Raw genomic sequence first — 23,143 nt, forward strand, 5'->3', positions numbered from 1 at the left:
AGTGTGTCGACATTCGACAGCGTTTGCAGACAATGTAAAAAAAAAAAAAAAGAAGCAGAAAAAAAAAAGAATGACTGTATATTGTTAATATTGGCTACAAAAATTATTTTTTTAACATTGGTAGTGTCCCTTGAGATTTTTTCATTGAAAATATGCAACTTGGCTCAAAAAAAGGGGAAAAAAAACAAGAAAAACAAAACTGAGTTAACATTTCCGCCTTGAGGAGCGCTGTCAAAAACCAATCGAGCTCTTATTTTGAAAACCTGAATTGTTGCGTTTTAATTGACGCTACCTTTACGCGGATGGAAGAGGAAAAGTATTGACAATAAACACATATCGCATGTCATCACTAAAAGTGAAGGCGTTTGGCGCTACAACGGGATAAATTATATCATTAATGACAGCAGGAGAGGTTCTGTGAACCTTTGTAGCCGCTGACAGACGCCTCCGGCCCGGAAGAAATGGAGCACATCCGCACCCCGAAGGTAGCTAACATTTCTAGCTAATTTTAATGGGTAAGATGCGGTTAGCCGCTCGGCCTCATCCTGTAGAAGATAAATCACACACTATTATGAAGCTGAAATGCGTCTATGTGCAATGTTTTCCGTACGTGACTTAAGTGAACGTGAATTGAAGGGTTTAGTATCGTTGCAGAAAGCAGACAATAGACGTGACGAGCATCAATGAGCTAAGTTTATTTCCCATTGCACGCCCTGTTAAGGATTACCAGTGAATCCAATGTGTCAACACAAACATGTCATCACACTGTTACAGAGATGGACCTGCCCACCACCATCACCTGAGACAGAATAAAATCAGTGAGAACAGGGTTGGTTTCCCATTGGCAACAGACCAGTAAAACCAGTTAACCAATCATTACTCATTAAAAGGCATCTGGTCAGACATGTTCTGCAGGGAAAAAAATTATAATGCCACGTTTTATTTAGGCTGTGATTTCCATCCATTCTGTGTGCACTGTGCAGTGTTTCTCAAAGTGTGGGGCACGCCCCCCTGGTGGGGGCTGGAGACGCGACAGGTGGGGCGCGACAAACAGGAGGGAAGTTTCAATTTCATGCGCATTTGATTTATTTATTTATTTATTTTTTTAGTGTCTCCTGAATAGATTTATGGCCGTGGTTATTCATACGGAAACGTATGAATAGTCTGCCTGTCTATTCACACGGAACGCCCCTCATTGGCAAATTTAGGTGACGTGATAGGTGCACCACGTGACTTAAAGTACCGTCAGTTTTATTTTAGCTCATATTTATTTTTAGCTACCCCGCAAACCCTTTTATTTTAGCCCTAACCCAGGAAATACCCTAAAATGTTATTTTTTTTTTTTTTTGTATATTTCTAAAGGTGGAATTTGCCACGTTAAATATGTTAAAGTGAAAAAATATATATGACAAAAGCGGGATTCGAACCCACGGCAGCGGAAGGAAGAACTCTTGAGTCAGGCGCTTAGACCACACGGCGGTAAAAACACAGTCACATTAGGCTTATATACGAATCAATAGTATATATTAATGTATGTTTCTGTATCAATAGACACTATGTAGATTTATTACTATTGATTTTTCCTGTCATCTCCCACCTGTTGTGGGACCAAGACTGACTTTTGTATTTTCAGTTTGTGTTGTACTCAAAATAATTTCCATCATCATTATTATGATTTTAATTTTTTTTTTTACTAAAAATCAATATTTTAAAACCCCATATTTGTATGCTTTTATTTTATTTTATGCTTTTATGTCATCACAATTTTTGGTGAGAACCCTGAGTTTGCATGTTCTCTCAAAGCTGTTTCGAGTTCTTTGTTTTTCTTGAATTTGTTGAACCATTTGTCGGAATCGGAGGCGTTTAGATTCAACAAACTGTGCCTTTTTGTACATTATCCACATTTTCCACAAAAGATAAATTATTGTGATTGTTTTTTTTTTTTATTCGAATCAGAATAACGAACAATCTGAGCATTACTACAGGTTTTAGATGTCTTTTTTTTGTATTTTTCTCTTATTTTGTGTCTTATGAGTTATTTTGTTTACCGTTTTTCGTCCTTTTGTGCAATCTTTAGTCATTGTTTGTGTTTTAAAATAAGGCAGTGGCTATCCGTACGGTTGCCTTATCAATATATCGTACGCAGCACCCATCATTTAGGGTCACGTGATAGGTCAGTCATTGGCCAGTTTTGGTCACGTGACTAAGACTAAACCTAACCCTAACTGTAAAAATTGTTGCGATATTGGGTTATAACCTAACCCTAATCCTAACCCTAAACCTAACCTTAAGACGCTGCGTAAGTGTACTTTGGTAAACAAAGCACCGGGGGTTGACACTTTCTTAAATTAATTACATGTACTTTCTTGAGCGCTTAAGTACTGCATTCATTTTGCGTGTTTCAATTAGGGTCCGCACAAAATTAGAGGGAGGGCCCCATGTGGCCCCCGGGCCCCCAGTTGCTCACCTCTGGTATAAAGTACGCAGAGAGGTTTTGTGTGTGTAAAGTTCACACACTTCCTGAGTGAAGTTGCTGTGAGAGTGTCATCATATCTGTCAACAACAGGAAGTGGAAACAGAGAGAAGAGGAAGTCGGAGTTCATAAGAGAGTGGCTAACGTGATGAATCGGCACATTTGGTTACCAGCAACAGGAACCCAAACTAGTTTCAGAGACTTTTTTTTTTAGTTGCATATATACATCTAAAAAAACTGTTAACGATTTGGTCAGGATTAAAATCACATTAACTTTAATTTTGCTGAGTCATGCCCAGTCATACTTAATCTTTTTTTTTCAGTGTCATCATGCCATTGAAAAAGATCCCATCCTACTTTTTTCCCTCTTATAATTTACATTGCAAAAACTGAAATCTTGCTCACAGCTGATTGGTTGGTTAAGTGTGGGCGTGTCCTTGTGTTTTTTGCAGGTGGAGCAGGTGCGGCTGCTGGATCGCTTCAGTAACAAAGCCACCAACGGCACCCTGTACCTCACAGCCACACATCTCATCTTTGTGGAGAGCAGCTCCAACAACTCCACCTCAGCTGGACAGGAGGTCTGGGTAAGTAGCAGATCTACCATGTACATTCTATACATACTTATCCTTCACCAGCAGGAACATAGGGACATGAATCCTATAGCAGAGAGGAAGAGTTCATCTATTACAGGCAGGTCAATGTCATCCATCACATTTATACCTTTTTCTGCTGCTACATCAAACTTGCCATATTTTAACCTATTTTCATCACTTTTTCTTTAATGCATTTTTGCTACATTACATCCCACCACTTCTACATCAAATTTTAATGCCTTTTCTATCATTTTTTCCCCTTTCAAGACATTTTTGGTAAACCCTTTCCACCATTAACTAACATTAATGCCCATGAAGCACAGCAACGACTTAAGGCTGCTTTCACACATATAGTCCTTTGGACTCGGTGCGATTCAGGCGGTGAATCTGCAACATTGTTGCATTTTAATTTGGTCCGGTCCACTTTCACACTTTCTATTCACCAAGCGCACCAAACTTTCTGAACAACGTCACGCAGGCGAAACGGTCGGTCTCCGATTGGATAGAATACTTCAACCTCCAATGCCGTGACGATGTGGCGCTGCCCTGTCACTACTGACAGTCACGTCCTATGTTTGGTCTCTTCTCCTATGTTTTCCAAAGGAAATCCTAAAACAATCCCTGCAGAAAAGTCATTAATAATAATCAAAATAACCCATAATCACACAATGCCACAACCAATGCGCTACATAAACACAGAGATGACTCCGCTCCGTCTCCACCTGTCAGCGCTCAGAGTCGTCATGTTACCGGTAAGGATGTGTAATATTTGAAGATATGAGGATATATACGCAGATAAGACAGAGCAGTCAAACGTGCAGCCATCGCTGATCATGTGAACAGTTTGGGAAAACAGAGATGAGTGAAATAAATGAATGATGTGGGAGAAATACGGAAGAGAGTGAGGAAATGTGTTGTTTGTTTGTGTGCTGACAAAGCAACTCTGAAAATGGATGGATGGACTGATAGACGGATGGATGGATGGATGGATATGTATGTGTGTTGCTGCTAGAGCACTGGGTTGTGAGTGTGTGCTCGTGCCTGTTACTGTGACGCTGTCACTGATGGAGTTGCTCCTTTACATTTGCGCTTCAATGTAAAGTCCTATGTTTGGTCCTGGTTGTTTTCTCACATGGTTAAAAACCGCACCATGCTTTGCTTGAGTCGAACCGAGACCTACATTTTTCAGAGGACCATTGTTCGCTTGTTTGCTCCGCACCAGAGTTCCAGTGACATTTCACATCTCACAAAAAGACCGGAGTATCCGAGGAAGCGAAGCATGGTGCGGAGCAAAGAGGCATGTGTGAAAGCACCCTTATCCTCAGGTTCTCCTGTTTCTTGTGTTGTTGTCTGTGCATCAGTATTATGGGAATCCTGGGAACTCGTGCAGTGAGAAACATTCGGCGCTGTTAGGAGTAGAAAAAAAAAGCAGTTAACGCCGTTATTTTTATTTTTTCTTTGAGTTATCTTTAATAATTACTTCAGTCCCTGCCATAATATTACCATCAAATCACTAACACGTCCTTCCTGCTTTGTTTTCGAGGGGAACACATGCTCTCTCTTTTATAGGCTTTGTATAGCACGTAGTGTGTTTTGCCTGCTTTTGCTTATTTGCATTTTTCTTCAAAGGGAAGTATTTGTAAATTTTTACTTGTGTTTTTGATTATATTTATATGTGTTCCATTGTCTTTCAGTGTCATGTGCTGTTGTATATGGGTTAAAAAAAAAAATACAAATCTGTAATTCTCTACAGGGAAAAAAAACAATTGTGATTTGTAATTACAACAAAAGTATGGAAAACAAAAAGCTGAACTATTTACCATGGCAATGTTTTATATTAAATCTAATTTAAAAGATTTGTGAAGATATTCAGTTTTATTTTGGCGATCCAGTCTAATTCAATTCAGTTTTGAGGCTCTAACCTCGCTGTACTTTAATTTACTGTACATTACCCTGTGTTTGTCTCACTGTCTGCCCTGCTGTGCTGCAGATTTTGCATCACCATATCGCCTCTGTGGAGAAGCTCTCCCTCACCACCACCGGCTGCCCGCTGGTCATCCAGTGCCGTAACTTCCGGGTGGTGCATTTTGTGGTGCAGAAAGAGAGAGACTGCCACGATGTTTACAGCTCACTTCTACGTCTTCTACGACCGGGTGAGTTGGCACAACAAGATTATTGGATGTAGATTTGCACAAAAATGTCCACATGTACACTTAAACCAGGGTTTTTCAACCTTGTGGTCTTGATGTAGGGTCGCCTGAAATATCCAGTAATAATAAAATAAAATAAAAATAGTGGTTAAAATCATATTTTAACATTATTTTTATTTATTTATTTACGTATTTATTTGTTTTTATCTATTTCAGTGGTTCTCAAGCTTTTTTGGCCCAAGTACCCCCTTTGTCCGACTTCAACATTTTGCTCAGAATTCTATTTAAAAACAACTATAGAGCATAATGATGGAATGATTAAGTGATTACACATTTTAAAGGTTGTCATTTTGTAAATCAATCAAATGAAACAGTATTTAGCCTATCCTGTCCTGGATTATTTCCGATGTCTTGTATTTTAAATTCATGCTTTAATCAAGATTATTTCCACCATCTTTATTACTGCTATGTTTATCATTTTTAACTGAAAATAAAAATTATAAAACACAATATTTTTAATGCATTTGTTTGTAAATTTTCCAAATTTTCTCTCTCAAATACCCCCTGTATTGCCATTGCGTACCCCTAGGGGTGCACGTGTCGTACCCCCATTTGAGAAACATTGATCTAATTTATAGAATTAAAAAAACAAAACATAATATTACAGAAATAGATATATATTGCAGGAAGAGACAGAAAGCTTAAATAATTATAATTCTAGCACCACACACAATCTCAAACAACTGTATTTTATACTTTCACTTCCTCACATGTAAATCTAGTTTAAAGAAACCGTAGAATAAAAATATCTGAGTTCTGTATTTGTAAAACAATATAACAAATTTGATCAAAAACAAAAAAAAAACCTTAAAAAGTCTCTGGTGTCAACAGAAATCTGTGATGTAAAAAATGGGGTCACGACCCGAAAAAGGTTGGGAACCACTGTTGTAAACAGTGTTTGTGTGTGTGCAGTGGGGCTTTAAGGAGCTCTACGCCTTCTCCTACAACCCAAAACAAAACGACCAGCAGAGAGAAGAAGGATGGCAACTTATCGACCTGGGGGCGGAGTTTGAGAGGATGGGTGTCCCGTGTGACCAATGGCAGCACACGGACGCCAACAAACACTACAAGGTGGGTTAAAAAAAGATAACTTAAGGCAGGAAAAAGTGTAAGTTGGAAACCTTTGCTCCATGTGTGAGTTCTGACCTCAGTAAACCAACATAATGCTCTGCTAATGCTAACTGACACTTTTTCTTCTTCTTTCTTCTGTTTTACAAGATAACAGAGTCATAGATAAGGTGGGTGTGGTGACCCTGAAGTAGAGGAATCAGTTGGGTTTTTACGACCAGTTCATAAACAGTCTTTTTTTTTTACCAGCAGAGGGAGCTAAAGTACGCTTTATTAATTATTAGCTAAGAAACATGTCTGAACAGTTACGATGGAATGGCAGTTATATTAGTTGTAGTGGTGAGGACTGTAGAAACAGGAAGGTCTATTACACAACTTTTGTTTTTTCTTTTGGGCAAAAAAAAAAAAAAACATTTGACATTGTCTATTGCTTTCCACGATGGATTATTCTATGTACGTGTTTCCCAAACTTTCCTCAGTCCTGTACCCCTTCAGACATTTAACCAGAAGCCATGTACCCCCTAGTCCTGCACACTTCAAAAACATAACAATGTAATGTCAGATACATTGTAGCTCCAGAGAATTTTACCTATTCTATTGAGGCATAATATATAATAATTATCTGTAAGCACACACAAGAAAACGTCTTATTCAGACATATTACTTGTTCACTTTATTTAATTAATTAGCTGACTAAAGGGTGGGGGGAAAAAATTGATTCAGCGATATATTGCGACATTTCACAGCGCAATTATTGTATCGATCCAAAAAATGTCCAAATCGATTTTTTAAATCACATTTTTTAAACAAAAAATGTATTAAAAATTATATTTGTGCTTTTTTGATTATAATTATATATATATATATATTTAACATAGTTCCAATTTGTCATTTGTGGCAATACATAGGCTCCTGACTGCTGCTCTATTTATATTCTAGTTTTAAATGTTGTCACAGTGTTTTACATTGTTATTAGGGCTGGGCGATGTATCGAGATTCAAGATATATCAAGTTTTCTATTTTCTGTTTTGGCGATATAGAAAATTTCAATGTTGCCTACATATTTTCATTTTATAGCTTGTATTATATTAAAATGCTCAGTTTAGGAGTCGTTTATTTCACTATTTCTCAGAACAGCATGAAAAAAACACAGTTAGATGGATTACTGGGTGTGTCCTACCCAGACCTTTCCCATAAACAAGCCACACTACAGAACTCACTCACACGTGCTGTCCCTTAGTGGAGAAAAAAGCAGAAGTGGCACATATTGTGCAGCTGTTTGAAATAAAAATTATCAAGATTTATATCATTTATTGCCATTTTGAGAAAAAAATATAGAGATTTGCTTACCCCTGGGGTACCGTACCCCACTTTGGGATATAGGTTCTATGTCAAAGGTTGTGATGCACTTCATATGTGATTTCCGCAGGTTTGTGAGACAGATCCGCGCGACCTTACGTCCCCATCACAGCCAGTAAACCCATCATCGTGGGGAGTTCAAAGTTCAGAAGCAAAGGACGCTTTCCCGTCCTCACATATTTTTATCAGGAGAAAAAGGTGTGTATAAATTGTTATCACTCACTTTACAAGCTGTGGTACAAGTGTTGGTTTGTCACTATGACAGACGTGCCCACATTCTTTCCTTTTATTTAGCATAGCCAGAAGGGCAACGGCGGATTTTCTCATTGTTAAAATAACAACAGCTAATAAATAACTCTCTGTCATCAACAATCAGATATCTATGTCTGATTACCATGCCAAATCAGATATCTATATCTGATTTGGCATGGATTATAATTATGTGATTAATTATACCAATAAAACTACAGTAGTCTTTTGTAATCATAAAGATTACAAATTGAGTTCAGATAATTATTAGTGAGGATGGTAAATGGACTAAATGGACTTGATTTTATATAGCGTTTTATCCCCACACTGAAGCAAAGCGCTTTACATACCAGCTCATTCACCCAATCACTCTCACATTCACACACCAGTGGACAGGACTGCCATGCAAGACACTTCTTTCAACCTTTTCAACCCATTTCAACTTTTTCAACCCTTTTCAACCTTTTCAACCCATTCAACTTTTTTAACCTTTTCAATCCATTTTAACTTTTTCAACCCATTTCAACCTTTTCAACCCATTTTAACTTTTTTAACCATTTCAACCCATTTCAACCTTTTCAACCCATTTTAATTTTTTCAATGTTTTTTAAACTTTTCAACCTTTTTCAAATTTGTTCAAAAACTTTTCAACTAATGCTAGCAATATTCAAATGCTTGCACAATGCTATTGCTAACACAATGCTAATGCTAGCGCAATGCTAACGCAAGCACAATGCAAATGTTTAGTGCAATGCTAACACAATGCTAATGCTAGTGCAATGCTAATGCTAGCACAATGTTAATGTTATCACAATGCTAGCGCAATGCTAATGCTAGCGTATTGCTAATGCTAGCACAATGCTATTGTTAGCGTAATACTAGCGCAATGGTAATGCTAGCACAATCTTAATGCTAGCACAATGCAAATGTTAGCGCAATGCTAGCGCAATACTAATGCTAGCGCAATGCTAATGTTAGCACAATATTAAAGTTAGCGCAATGCTAGCACATTACTAATACTAGCGCAATACTAATGCTAGCGCAATGCTAATGTTAGCACAATATTAAAGTTAGCGCAATGCTAGCACATTACTAATGCTAGCGCAATGTTAATGCTAGGGCAATGCTAATGCTAGCACCATGCTAATGCTAGCGCAATGCTAGCACAATGCTAATGCTAGTGCAAAGTTAATGCTAGTGCAATGCTAATGCTAGCGCAATGCTAATGTTAACGCAATGTTAATGCTAGCACAATGTTAATGGCTAGCATTAATGCTCATGCAAAGCACAGTGTTAATGCTAGCACAATGCTAATGTTAGCGCAATGCTAATGTTAACGCAATGCTAATGCTTAGCACAGTGCTATTTCTAGCGCAATGCTAATGCTAGCGCAATGCTAATATTAGTGCAATGCCAAACAATGCTAATGCTAGTGCAATGGTAATGCTAGCACAATGTTAATGTTATCGTACTGCTAGCGCAATGCTAATGCTAGCCACAATGCTTATGTTAGCGTAATGCTAATGCTAGCACAATGCAAATGTTAGCGTAATATTAATGCTAGCGCCATGCTATTGTTAGCGCAATGCTATGCTTGCACAATGTTAATGTTAGCGCAATGCTAGTGCAATGCTAATGCTAGCACAATGCTAATGTTAGCGCAATGCTTGCGCAATGTTAATGCAAGCGCAATGCTAATGCTAGTACAATGCTAATGTTAGCACACTGCTTATGTTTCCGCAATGCTAACATAATATTAATGCTAGCGCAATTTTAATGCTAGCACAATGCTAATGTTAGCGCAATGCTAACACAATGTTAATGCTGGCACAAGGCTAATGTTAGCGCAATGCTAAAGCTAGCGCAATGCTAATGCTAGCACAATGCTAATGATAACGCAATGCCAATGCTAACCCTTTTCAACCATTTTAACCATTTTCAACTTTTTTCAACCTATTTCAACCCATTTCAACTTTTTTCAACCTTTTCAACCATATTTAAACTTTTCTTCATATTTTTCAACAAATTCAACTTTTTTTCAAATTGCAGTGTGACGGGGGCAAGCACAGGCATCCTCACTTGCATTTCTTCAGGAAATGCAAAAATTCTAGTTGACTTTGTAATTATAATTTGCATGGAAATTCTATTAAAAAAAAACTGTCAATTACAATTTAATTGAACGGAAACCTGCTGAACCATTACAGTTTTATTTCTTACACATATGTAGGAAAAAATTATTATTATTAAGTTTCCCACTACCTGTCAGTTCTGTTGAGAATCATTTCACCATTTAAAAACCATTTTAAATCTAGGGTTAGACTGACACAAAAAATGCTCAGACGCCCACACCAAATATATTAATACCAATATTTTTTATTGATTAGGAAGCCTAACAAGGTAACCAATAGATGTTAAAACAAATTAGATGATAGATACTATTTGTAATGTATTTTACAGCTGGTTTTTAAGACAAAACTGACCCATTATTATAAGAGAGGCTAACACAAGAGGAAACATTTTATGGGCTTATTCATTTAAGGCTTTTGTCATTGTGATTAATTGTTAATTGAATTTCAGTCATTGAGAATGTAATTTTAGTTGAATTTCAGGAGAAAAATAATAATTGTGCTTTTAATTGGAAAAAATGCCGGTCAGTGTAAATGTAATTGAACATGGATAATTGAAAATGTAATTGTAATTAAAAATTGAAATTGACCCCAACCCTGTCTGTAATATATACTTGGAAAAGTAATTTCTATGTAAACAGAAGGTTATGACATTTCCAAGAGTAGGATTAACAGTTTCTCCCTCTGTGAATCTGCTGAGTCATTGTAATGCTTCTGATTTGACTTCCAGCGGCGGTTTGCCGATGCAGCCAGCCTCTCTCTGGGTTCAGTGCTCGATGCCTAGAGGATGAGAGCATGCTGCAGGCATCAGCAAGGCCAACCACAACAGCCGCTTTGTTTACGTCATGGACACTCGGCCAAAAGGTGAACAAAGAATTAAAATAAATGTTCTGCAATTTACCCAACTAGCGAGGAAGATGGATATGAATGAGATCAATACAAAAAAATACCATGAAAGAAGGTTGCAGCTTGTTTTTTTTTTTTTCTGTGCAGTTGAACGCACTCGCTAACCGGGCAGCAGGTAAAGGCTACGAGAACGAGGACAACTACTCCAACATTTTCGCTTCCAGTTTGTCGGCATCGAAACATCCACGTGATGAGGACCAGTCTGCAGAAACTGTTAGAAGGTGATGAAAGGTCGGCCGTAAAACTGCACAAACATCACTGTGCACTGCTTTTACAGTCATGTATTTAATCCACATGTGTCCAAACCTCAAGGCCCGGGGGCCAAATCTTTGTCTTTTAGATCGGTGTTTCTCAAATGGGGTACGCAATGGCATTACAGGGGTACTTGAGAGCTAGAAAGTGTAGAAAATTACAAATGAAAGCATTAAAATATGGGGTTTTTATGCTGTTTAGTTAAAAGAGAAAATCCTGCAGGAACTGAGATTGATAACACTTTCTATTAAGGGTACTGTAATAATGGTTAATTTTACAGCGAATATACCATCAAATAAGTGCTTATTAACAGTTGATTTGTCCTTAATAAGCAATAATTATCCATTATTACGGTATAATAGTATTTATAAATGTTAACAAGCATCTGATCAGCACTACGTTAGCTGTTAATTTGTGCTTATTACACATGAATTAACCATTATTACAGAAATTTAATACAAAGTGTTACACCTGATATCTGTCTGGATATTGTTGGTGCCTCTTACATACGTAATATATGATTTATACATTGTGTAAAGTACAACACTTAGGGACATTTATGTTGAAATTGCTCGTTTTTTCCACCTGAAATCTGCGGCCCACTTAAGATCAAACTACTTTGAGTTTGACACCCCTGTATTAATGGGATGTGATGTCACTTCCTGTCCTCCAGTGATCGGGACTCGCTCCTGTCGTGAGCGACTACCTGGTGGGACTGGAGAGCAGCGGCTGGTTACGACACATCAAGGCTATCGTCGACGCCGCCATCTTCCTCGCTAAGGTCAGTAAATGTTTTAATGAACGTGTGGTGACAGGGTTGGGGTCCAATTATAATTGTAATAACTACAAATATGATCTAATTATAGTTGTGTTCGTAATTGAATTGTAATTGAGTTCAAATAACTGACTTAATCATTGTAATTGACATTTTATAAAAACTACAATTTACAATGTAATTAAACACAAAACTAGGGAACGATTAGGGCTGGGGCGATATGACCCAAAACTCATATCTCAATATTTTTTCTCAAAAGGTATTAGATATACATCTCGATAATTTTAATTAAAATCAATTAAAACCTGACCAGAAAGACAATTCTGGGTAAATTTGTTGATGCAAAATGCCACACACACATTTATTAACAAACAGTTGCACAGTATGTGCCACTTAGGGCTTTTTTTCCTATAAGGGACAGCACGTGTGTGTGAGTTCTGTAGTGTGGTTTATTTAGATGAAGGTCTGGGTTCGGACACACTTAGAAATCATCTAACTGCGTTTTTAATGCTGTCTGAGAAGTACCGTAATTTCCAGGCTATAAAGCGCACTGTTTTATTGGCCGCATTAATACAATAATTTAGCAATTGTCTAAGAAAAATCCACACAAATGCCACATAGGCCGCACTCTATTGGCTGATGAGGATGCCCTTCAGACAACTCGGCCAATCAGAATTGAGCCGGTAGGCGGGCTGCTGTACTTCAGCTAGTGTTTCAACTAGGGATTGTGACCATTCACTCATCTCCCGATACGATTTGATTTCACGATGCTGGGTTCACGATACGATTCTCTCGCGATTTATTTTACAAAATGGGACTGTAAACAAAATGATGACTGAAAAATATTCCTTTATTTTTTCGGGAAAAAACTAAAGAATACTGTACTATTTTCCTTTTATTTTTCATTGTCAAAAGACCTCCCTTGATAAACTATTCAAAACAATGCAATTTAACTAAAAATAAATAAAACAACCAGTCATTGCACTCTATTTACATCAGATATTTGTTTGGACCAGCAGAGGGCGCTGGTAACTCAGTGGTCAGTTGCCATGCAGATACTCTTGCAGTGAAGAAGAGATGCTATGCGCTAGCAGACAGAGCTAATAGAAAAACGTGACTTTTACAGACATTCATTACAGATATTATTTCGGTGCTAAAGGGGTATAGGAATCATTTCTGAACATGTTTACGAGTAGAAGGCGGCCAGAAAGAGAGAAAGTAGGAGATTCTGCCCGCCCGCCTACGCTTCTGGACAAGAGAAGGATAAATAGATAGCACCCTCTGCTTTTTAAAAAAAGTATGCGATTCAATTTTCAGAGTATCAATATGAACGTGATAGCTACGAATTGATTTTTAACTGCCTTACGATTAATCGTTTACATCGTTTCCTTTACTACATGAAGTCTCTTCCTCACTGCCCCACGGCTACATATCAGCCCATTTACAGCTTTTTATGGTCACTTTTTACTGGAACCAGACTGATACACCGCTTAATCCGCTCTTTTTACACATTGTTTGTGGCGGGATGAAGCTTATGAAACCAGGAAAAATCCACAATTTAGCCGCATCATTGTTTTAAGCCGCGGGTTCAAAAGCGTGAGAAGCAAATAGTAGCGGCTTATAGTCTGGAATTACGATAGTGAAATCAGCGACTCATAGGTAATATTGTAACGTTCTATATCATCAAAATAGAATCTTGATATTATCGCCCAGCTCTAGGACCATGTTACCTTACTATGGCTTACACATGTGTAGTTAACAATTATTAAAATATGTTTCATATTAAGTTTCCTTGGGGTACAATGACAGGAAGAAAGCCACCAAAAATATTAAAAACCAATATTTTCATTGATTAGGAAGCCTAACAAGGTAACAAAGAGAACAGGGTTCGGGTCAATTACCATTTTTCAATTACAATAACGTCTTCGATTATCCATGTTCAATTACAAACATAAATATGACCGACATTTTCTCCAATTACAATTCATATTTTAATTTAATTACGTTCTCAATTACTAAAGTTCAAATTCAATAAATCCAATTTACTGACCTGGAACAAATAACCCTCATAAAAATGTAACCGTTCCTCTTGTGTTAGAGTTCTGTTTAGCATCTCTTATGTCTTAAATCAACTGTAAAATACATTAAAAAAACCCTCTAATTTGTTTTTTTTATCGCTTGGTTACCTTGTTAGGCTTCCTAATCCAATGAAGATATTGGTATTATTATTTTTTGGTTTGTGGTGTTCTGAGCCTTTTTTCTGTTTGTATACCCCTCAATTTCAATTTATTAAAAAAAAAGATAACATTTGAATAATTGTTTCACCACATATGTGTAAGCCATAGAACTCTTAACATGGTTCCCTAGATTTGCGTTTAATGAAATCGTAGTTTTTATAGAATGTTCTATGCAAATTAACAATTATAATTCAATTATGGTTTATAACAGCACAGATGTTTTCAATTTTACAGTTACAATTATAATTACGCCATCCATTACGATTAATGATCATCTCACTCTCCTGTGCGTCCACAGGCTGTGACGGTGGAAGGAGCCAGCGTGTTGGTGCACTGCTCGGACGGATGGGACAGAACGGGCCCAAGTGGTGCTCCCTGGGGGCGCTGCTCATGGACCCTTATTATCGCACCATTAAGGGCTTCATGGTATCATCAGCCACTAATACACAAACAGGACGGACCCACTGAGGCGCGTCTGAACTAGTTTGTTTCTGTCTCGTAGGTATTGATTGAGAAAGACTGGATCTCATTTGGCCACAAATTTACAGACAGGTGAGATTCAGGAGCTGTAATTAGTAACTGTTGTATAGTTATTAGGGCTGGGACTTGAACGCGTTAATTGGGATCTATTAATTACAGAAAATAACAAGAAAAAATAACGCTTTTTTTTTGCACTCCAAACAGCTCGGAATGTTTCTCTTTTCACGGAGTTCTACGTATGCTATACCCATTATACTGATGCAACTTATGAACTGCTATTTAGAAAGACAATTTTAAACAAAAATTCATCAGTTTATCCAATTATTTCATTCCACAGATATTGTTTTTTTTTTGGTAATTGAAGTTTTTATTGGGAACAGATAGAACAAATATAATATGACATTACAACTTATAGTCCAAAGTTCTTAAATATGTGTATACAGTGTAAACTAACAACATATATGCATACATAAGTTGTATTATAACAAAAGTAAATGAACAAACAGAAAATAAAACAGCATTGTTTCAATTCTTCAGTAGTTTAGGGATACTTAAAACTAGTTACAGTGCTGATATAAATCTTCTATGCCACAGATATGCTCAATGTTTTGCAATGTTCATTTTCCACTTCTCGGAATGTTCTATACTAAATGCTATTTTTTATTTTTAATACAAAAAACACATTTGTTTTAGAAAGTTTTACAAAAAAATATGGAAACCATGAAGTGTAGCTCACTTTAATTTAAATTTGTGTTTTGTGAACAAGGCAATCATAACATTCTTTATTATTTCAAATTGCACATGATGTCACTATTTTGTTGTTTTAGGGTCATTTATTGAATCAGTCATGTAACAAAATTCATTAAAATTGGAAAAATATTGCTTCTCATGTCAATTATTATGTGATTAATTTAGATTAATCAGGATTCATTTATTACAAAGTCTCCAATTATTTTTTAATCGAGTCCCAGCACTAATAATATAATGATGGATTGATTTTGCACTATTTTCTGGACTTTTTTATGTTTATATACCCTCAGTGTGACCAGTTGGATGGCGATCCAAAGGAAGTTTCCCCATTTTCACTCGTTCCTGGAGTGTGTGTGGCAGATGACTGAGCAGTTTCCACAGGTGTGTGACAGTGCAGGATGTTTGCTTACATTCATGTTGTGTGTATGCAGCGTCTTATGTCTGTGTGTGATTTTAAGGCGTTTGAGTTCAGCGAGTGGTTCCTGCTGCAGATCCATGAACACGTCCACTCTGTCAGTATGGAAACTTCCTGGGCAACAACCAGAGGCAGAGGGAGGAGTTACAGTAAGTCCAAACATACACATTATTGTCATTATTCATTGTAGCAATTTGTTTTATATCAGTAGAAAAATAAAAAGCTTGTAAATAATAGATGTTTTATATTATGTCTGTTTTTGTTGTTTTTGGGGTTTTTTTTCCAAATAATTTAATATGAATTAATTAATAAAGTAATAAACATTTAAGGTGTGACTTCAACATGGAAAAGTCAGCTTTTTTTTAAGAACACGTATAAGCTTTTGTTAATTTATTTATCGTCAAAATGTCAAAGAATCTCCATGATGCTTTATGTTGGACTTTCCACCTAGAAAAAAAACAAACAAGTATGGTAAATGGAATTTACCGGCTGAGGAAGAAGTTAAGCTTTGTACATCCACATTTGTGACATAGTTGGACAACAGAGCGTTTTGTGCTTTCGAATACTACCCTGGGGTTTCACTGGATATGTCTCCGCTGCGCCACGGCACCAATCCGATTTTTTCACCTCTGTCCGCCGTCCGGTCATCCACACCGGTTGCGTTTCCGGTTGAACGACTGTGACGTCACGAGACAGAGCAGTTCTCACGATATTTATATAATCGCGCGAGAACGCAGTTTAAATGTATGTGTTATAAACGCAACAATAAACAGGTCAGTTTTCCTAACGAAGGAGAACAAGAAGGTTGGACTCTCTGGATTTGTAATAGACACATTTTTAGCAACAGCCAACAGAGAAGAGATAAAAACTGCACCAGTAAAACATGAACTAAATCAAAGTTGCTGCAGCTTACAGTGCAGTTACAGTATGAGAGGAATCAATATAGTGGATGTGAATTTGTTTTTTACACATTGTGACGTTTTTGTGATGTAGTTACCTGAAATATAATCTGAAGTGTTTTATTTTGAAAAGTAACCCGATATTTTATTGCGGAGTACGTGCTTAATTTCCTATTTAGCTTCATTTGCTCTGTGCTGATTGATGCGTCGTGCTCCGGTATCCGCCCAGAAATAGAAGCCCTGCGTATATCTGGCGCAGGGCAAAGGAACTACCGCATCTGGGAAGGAGCAGACACACACCGCAGCGGACCTGGTGGAAATTAACACATAGAATGAAGTGGAAACCTATCTTCTCTGGTGACGCGGCAGTGATGTAACGCAGCGGAGCCGCATCCAGTGGAAACTTGGGGTTACTCTTGTAAAAACTTCAAATCTCTTGTTTTATTAAAAAGCTTCTTTTTATTTAATGTGCTTTTTCTTTTCATTTTATTGTTAAGATTAGAGATTGTCCTTTAGGTATGTACTAAAAACATTGGAAACAGCTGCAATGAAGGGATGATTCTTAATTTATTTATTTAAATATCTTTGGAAGAAAAAAGGAAACAACAAAAGGAAGGAATAAACATTTCCTCCCATATGAAAGGCCTTCTTTTACGGACGTATTAAATCATTAGACAATTGAAAATTCAGGTATAGATCTATTTTTGATTGTATTTATTTTTTCATCCTAAAATGATCAAATAGAAATGATAAATCACTCAATAATAATTATTTAAAGGGATCCTCCACTGTTTTTACAAATGTGGCCTATGATATTTAATATGTACTTATTAGAAGATCTGTGCCTAACAAATGCATTATTTTGCACCATAGTCATTTTATTAACTTTAAAAATGGGACTAATTTACATTTTTAGAGGCCTGTGATTCCGCCATCTTGAAATCACGTGATTGATGATGTTACACGGCCCCCATTTGCCTGTAAACAACCCATTGTTTCTATTGGAGGTGAAACATTCAGCCTGATTTTTTTTTTTTTGTCAAACTGGCAATTTGTGCTGCTTTTGGTTGCACTAAATAATCACGATAAGTTAAAGATGTCGATGTAACCCCTCTTTTCTTTATGGGAAGAGGATAAAAACAGTTCTGACCGAAAGATAATCGATGACCGCAGGGGGCGACAGTTCCAACTCTTTGGTTTCGTAGTAAATGATGAAGCAGAGAAGAAGAGCTCTCCTAAGGGCATCTACTCTCCCTCCTTTAAATAGTGCTTCAACAGTCCGTAATTTACTCGCTAACTTCAGCCATCGGAGCGTAAGTTGTGCACTGTGTAAGGGAGAGTTAAGGCCCCCTTAGGAGAGCTCTTCTTCTCTGCTTCATTGTCTACTACAAAACCACAAAGTTGGAACTCTTGCCCCCTGCGGTCATAAACTACTGTATATTATTATTATATTATATGTTATGTTTTGACTTATGATTATGTGTTTTCTGTATTTACTTTTACTGTGAAGTGTATGAGTTTTTGAAAAGCGTTTTTTAAATAAAAAAAAAAAACATTATTATTAATATTAATATTATTTTTCATGTCAGAACTGTTTTTATCCTCTTCCGGTTAACAACAGAGGGTTACATCAACATCTTTAACTTTTCCTGATTATTTAAAGCAACCAAAAGCAGAACAAATTGATATTTTGACTGAAAAAGCTGCCAAGGCCCATTTTTCATAGTTAATATGAATATGGTGCAAACAAAAAGCATTTTGTTATGCATAAATCTTCTATTAAGTAAATTTAAAAGATTTTAGACCACATTCTCAACACTCTGATGTAGTGTTGTGGTAGTCGACACAACTCATACGTGTGTGGCTACGGTGTCAGTTTGGACCGCGGAGCGCAAGGGAGATATAAACTAATCACCGGTAAAAATCCCAGTAAAACTCCAGAAAACAATCACCAGTAATAAAATTATCTCCCTGGTAAAGACAGTAGCTCTAATAACTGGTAAAATGATAAACTGATGATATTACAGCCTGTGAAGGCTGGATAGGGGACGCACTTACTCTGCCTCTGGGTCCTAGTGCCACCCGTCCGGTGTAGCCTGTTCCGTTAACCGTGTTTACCGAGGTCAGTGTGTGTTTAATAAATCCGTGTGTCCGTGTGAAAGTCCGCATGATTATGCCTCTGTCCATCCACTCTTTTCATTATATCCATGTCTTTTAAGGCTTTTATTACATAATGTCGGCTGTAGTCCGGGCTGCCGCCATCTTGGATTATGTCGTCACCAGCGCGTCATCGCCGCAAGTTGCAAATGCGCAGAATGACTCAAATAACTGTAAAGAGGACTTATATTAGTCTATTATCTTTTTAAAGTGGTGCTTTTTTGTGGCATTAGACTCAAATTACATTTATGTATAAATATGTTCCCCACAATTTAAACAGGTTCACAATATAATTATTTTTTATAGTTTCTGTTTCCACTGTATCCAGAATAATAATAATAATAATTCTCAACAATATCTGATTGATTTGTCACATGACTGCTCCAGGGTTTGAGTTTGTTTTATTTAGTTTCACATCTACCTGTAGCTATTTGTTTTTTACACTGCTGACAACTTGTTTGTAGTTTTATTTCAGAAAGTTTCACTTTTACAGTTACAGTTGGAAACCTTTGTTAATTGAATATTCTAGTTACATTACAGCAACCAAATTAAACTATATCAACTAAGTGAATTAATAAAAATGGCCTGTGTAAAGGCTTTTTCAAACTAAAAAAATATCTTGTGAACTCTGTGACCTGTTGACCTGCACAACTCAAAGAATCAGAATCAAGATTATTATTTCTTGGCAGAAATGCTTTTAAACACTTGCTGTACATTCAGCTGACATAAAAATCTTGTTTTCAAATATGTAGAATAATTGTGAATTTATCAGTAGCAGTAGTCGTTTTAATATTTTTGTACATTTTTTGCAGGCACCTTTTTTGTCCGTCAAATGTATTTAAGATAAACTAAAATTAAAGAGAGAATTTTATTTACCTGTCGAACCTTGTCATAATTTTATTTATTTATTTTTTTAAATTGTCTTGGTCTCAGTCTCGGCTTGTCTCGGCCTTGGTCTTGACTCGGTCTCGACTCCCGAAAGTCTTGGTCTTGTCTTGGTCTCGGGCAAGTCTTGGTCTCGGATAGTGTGGTCTTGAACACAACACTACTCTGATGCATTAATATAGTTAAAGATTTTATCTGGGAACACGACTACAGCCCATATCTGTGTGTCTATTGTTGTGTTTCAGTCTGAAGGAACAGACTCACTCATTGTGGGCATTTCTAATGAGTGAAAAACACAACTACCTGAATCCGTTCTACAGCCCAGCTCATTCTGAAGCCCAAGTGCTGGAACCTTCCACCCTGCCCTACCATTTCAAGTACAGTAACACCGTCCACATACCTTACATCTTTTCCAAATACCCTGTTTGTTCCAGCGAGATTCATTTTGTCTTTTTTTTTAACAGTGTAGGTTAAGGTGAGGTTTTGTTTATTCAAACAAGGTTTGAAGACAAAACCTTGTTTGAATAAACAATACCTCACCTTAACCTATAATCCCCTTTTGTGTAACCTATCTATCCTCTTGTGGTTGGAATGTTCTCTGAAGGTTCTGGAGGAACATGTACCACCAGTTTGACCGGGCCATGCACCCACGCCAGTCTATCCTTAAAACTATTCTGAACCTGAAGGATAAAAATCACCAAGCGGAGAGCACGCTGCACGCATTGGAGAATGTGAGTTTTAGTCTCTTTGTTCTAACACACACTGTCCATACTGGGCTGTTTTCATTAGGGTCAGGAATTAAGGAAATAAAGGTGTCCCGATCCAATATTAATATCAGATATCGAATCCATATCAGAAAAATGCAACAAAAAAAAACAAGTGTCGGATCTATATTGGCCTGCTTCTAAAATCTTTTATGTAACACATATTGTTTTTATTTGGATAATTTTAGGTAGTTTTTTTTTTTTTATTTAAATTGATTTTTATTTTGTATTTTATTCAATTGTAGAATATTCTTAAGTTTAAGGTTACAATATCTGTAATCCATTGTTTAATAATAACTGGGTCAGTTTTTCTCTATTGTTCTCTCTTTGACTAATATCACATGATCAAGCCTTTGCTATCATTCCACACTCCAAAATAAGTAATATAATCGTATCGATCCTAAAAAAAATGTCCAAAGTCCTTTTTTTAATGTTATTTTTAATTAAAAAAAAAAAAAAAAAAAAACATTTAATTGAGCTAACATGTACATAGCACGTAAACGCTAGGTGTCAGTGAACCACATCAGACCTGGTTAAACTACTTCACTACTCAATGCATTTTAGTTTAGAAGTTGATTGCAATTTATTTTCATAAAACATATTGAGCACTTTTATAGATGTATGTGGTTTAGGGATGTACGATTAATCGTAAGGCAGTTAAAAATCGATTCATAAGTATCACGGTTCATATTGATTTTCTGAGTATTTATCCTTCTCTTGTCCAAATGCTGAGGCAGCGGGTGGAATCTGCTACTACTTTCTTTCTGGCCGCCTTCTACTCTTAAACATGTTAATAAATGATTCCGTACCCCTTTAGCACCGAACGAATATCTGTAATATTACGTGAATATCTGTAAAAGTCACGTTTTTCTATTAGCTCTGTCTGCTAGCGCATAGCATCTCTTCTTCACTGCACAGAATATCTGCATCCCAACCGACCACAATTATCTGACGTAAATACAGTGCAGACTGTTTTTTTTTTTTTCCTAATTTTCACCTGTTCCTTGTCCCATTTATAAATTTTCTTGAAAATTTCATCAAAATCCGTTGATTTGGATATTTCAGGAAAAGCTGGTAAATTTTAATAAAAACATGATTTTATTTTTAAAAACAGATATAGAATAATCTTGTGTCTGGTGGTTGTGTTGCATCCAGAGGCTTCAGGAACTCGGTGTGACCCCCATCGCCACTTCCGACACCCCCTCACCTCCTCCCACCAGAGACCAGCTCCCTGAGCCCAACGGCCTCCCACCTCGCCCCAAAACCCTCATACTGGGAGCACCCATCAACCATAAAGAGGCACAGCGTCAGGAGGAGGAGGAGGCGGACCAGGAGGGTGGGCGAGGGCGCTGGAGAACACAGACACGGAGCGAACAGTCGAAGGCAGCAGCGGCACTGAGAGCAGGAAGCAGAGCTACGGGGAGCTGGAGGGGACATATGACAACAGCAGCTGTGAGCTGGCCAAAGAGGAGCCAGCTGTGGTCAGTCTGGAGTTTGGCGTGGCTAGAATGACCTGCTGAAAACAAACAAAGGGATTGTGGGAAGCTGAGGGGACGGGGGGAAGATTTAGAGGAAACGCAGCCAGTCTGTATGTGATTATAAGATGATTACGCAGTTTTATGTTTGTACAGTCAGAATCTCTTTGAAAAGCCTCACAATATGTCATATACTGCATCTATAGTCGAAAGCCAGTTTTTTTTTTTTTTATGAACATTTCAAATTGCTTCAGAAACCTAATGAAAATAGTGAGAATAAATTAATCAAACAAGGAATCTTGTGCGGGTTTTTTTTGGTCTTATACTGCACTTTTTAACTCTTATATTTTTGCTGTGGTAAACCACTGATTGTATTTGTTATTGTTGATCGAAAGCAAAATAAAACTGATTGTCCAGTATTATGCTATTATTCACCCATCTCCATTTCTTCTATAAACCCCAACAGCATAGTATTTGAGGTTTATTTTTCCAAATTTTCCTGTTTTCTGGAGGTTTTTTTTTTGAAAAGTCATTTTTCAGAGCACTCCTAAAAACAGGCTGTTTTTTTGGCCTTCGTGCATATGCATGAGTGGGCATAAACACAAGCTGCTCCAGGGTGTGTGTTTATACAGCAACAGCAGCAGTAAATCATTAACAGTCTTCTTCACCTCTACTAACCACAGGAATAGTCCATTTAAGACGTTAGTCCATTATATTGTCGAACCGCTGCATCGCGAACACGTCAGATCATCCCATAAAGGCGATACAAGGCGTTATAACGGCTACTAAAAATGGAACTGATTGTGAGCACTCACGCTGCGCTGCAAGGAAAGTAAGCTCTCCACTATCAGCTGAGTCAGCTGTTTCAAACACTCATGCGCTGCTATGTCGCTTTCTTTTCATGCGCACCTAAAGGCGATACAAGTTGGTATAACGGCTAAAAAGTGAAACTGTTGCGAGCGCTCTTCTGTTTATCTATATACTGGATTATATATAATGAACGTAAAGATATTTACTGTAATATTAACAGTAATGTCAATCTGCTGTCGCTATGTTTGTTTTACCTGTGA

General features: G+C 37.1%; 1 protein-coding gene across 1 annotated transcript; it reads left to right on the forward strand.

The window, feature by feature from the left end:
• The first annotated feature begins 282 nt into the window (after positions 1-282).
• mtmr6 (myotubularin related protein 6) lies at positions 283-22,500 on the forward strand. Its single transcript, XM_028434851.1, is given in 24 exon segments — positions 283-485; positions 2,926-3,057; positions 5,057-5,219; positions 6,172-6,347; positions 7,774-7,795; positions 7,798-7,901; positions 10,808-10,880; positions 10,883-10,965; positions 11,072-11,137; positions 11,140-11,158; positions 11,161-11,205; positions 11,910-11,928; positions 11,930-12,017; positions 14,547-14,609; positions 14,612-14,674; positions 14,751-14,816; positions 15,769-15,806; positions 15,808-15,859; positions 15,937-15,985; positions 15,988-16,042; positions 20,080-20,211; positions 20,439-20,565; positions 21,754-21,940; positions 21,943-22,500. Coding segments are annotated over 24 exon segments (2,022 nt in total). The 5' UTR covers positions 283-461; the 3' UTR covers positions 22,119-22,500.
• Positions 22,501-23,143: the final 643 nt, after the last annotated feature.

The sequence above is a fragment of the Gouania willdenowi genome, chromosome 20, assembly GCF_900634775.1.
Source record: "Gouania willdenowi chromosome 20, fGouWil2.1, whole genome shotgun sequence".
NCBI classification, from domain to species: Eukaryota; Metazoa; Chordata; class Actinopteri; order Blenniiformes; family Gobiesocidae; genus Gouania; species Gouania willdenowi.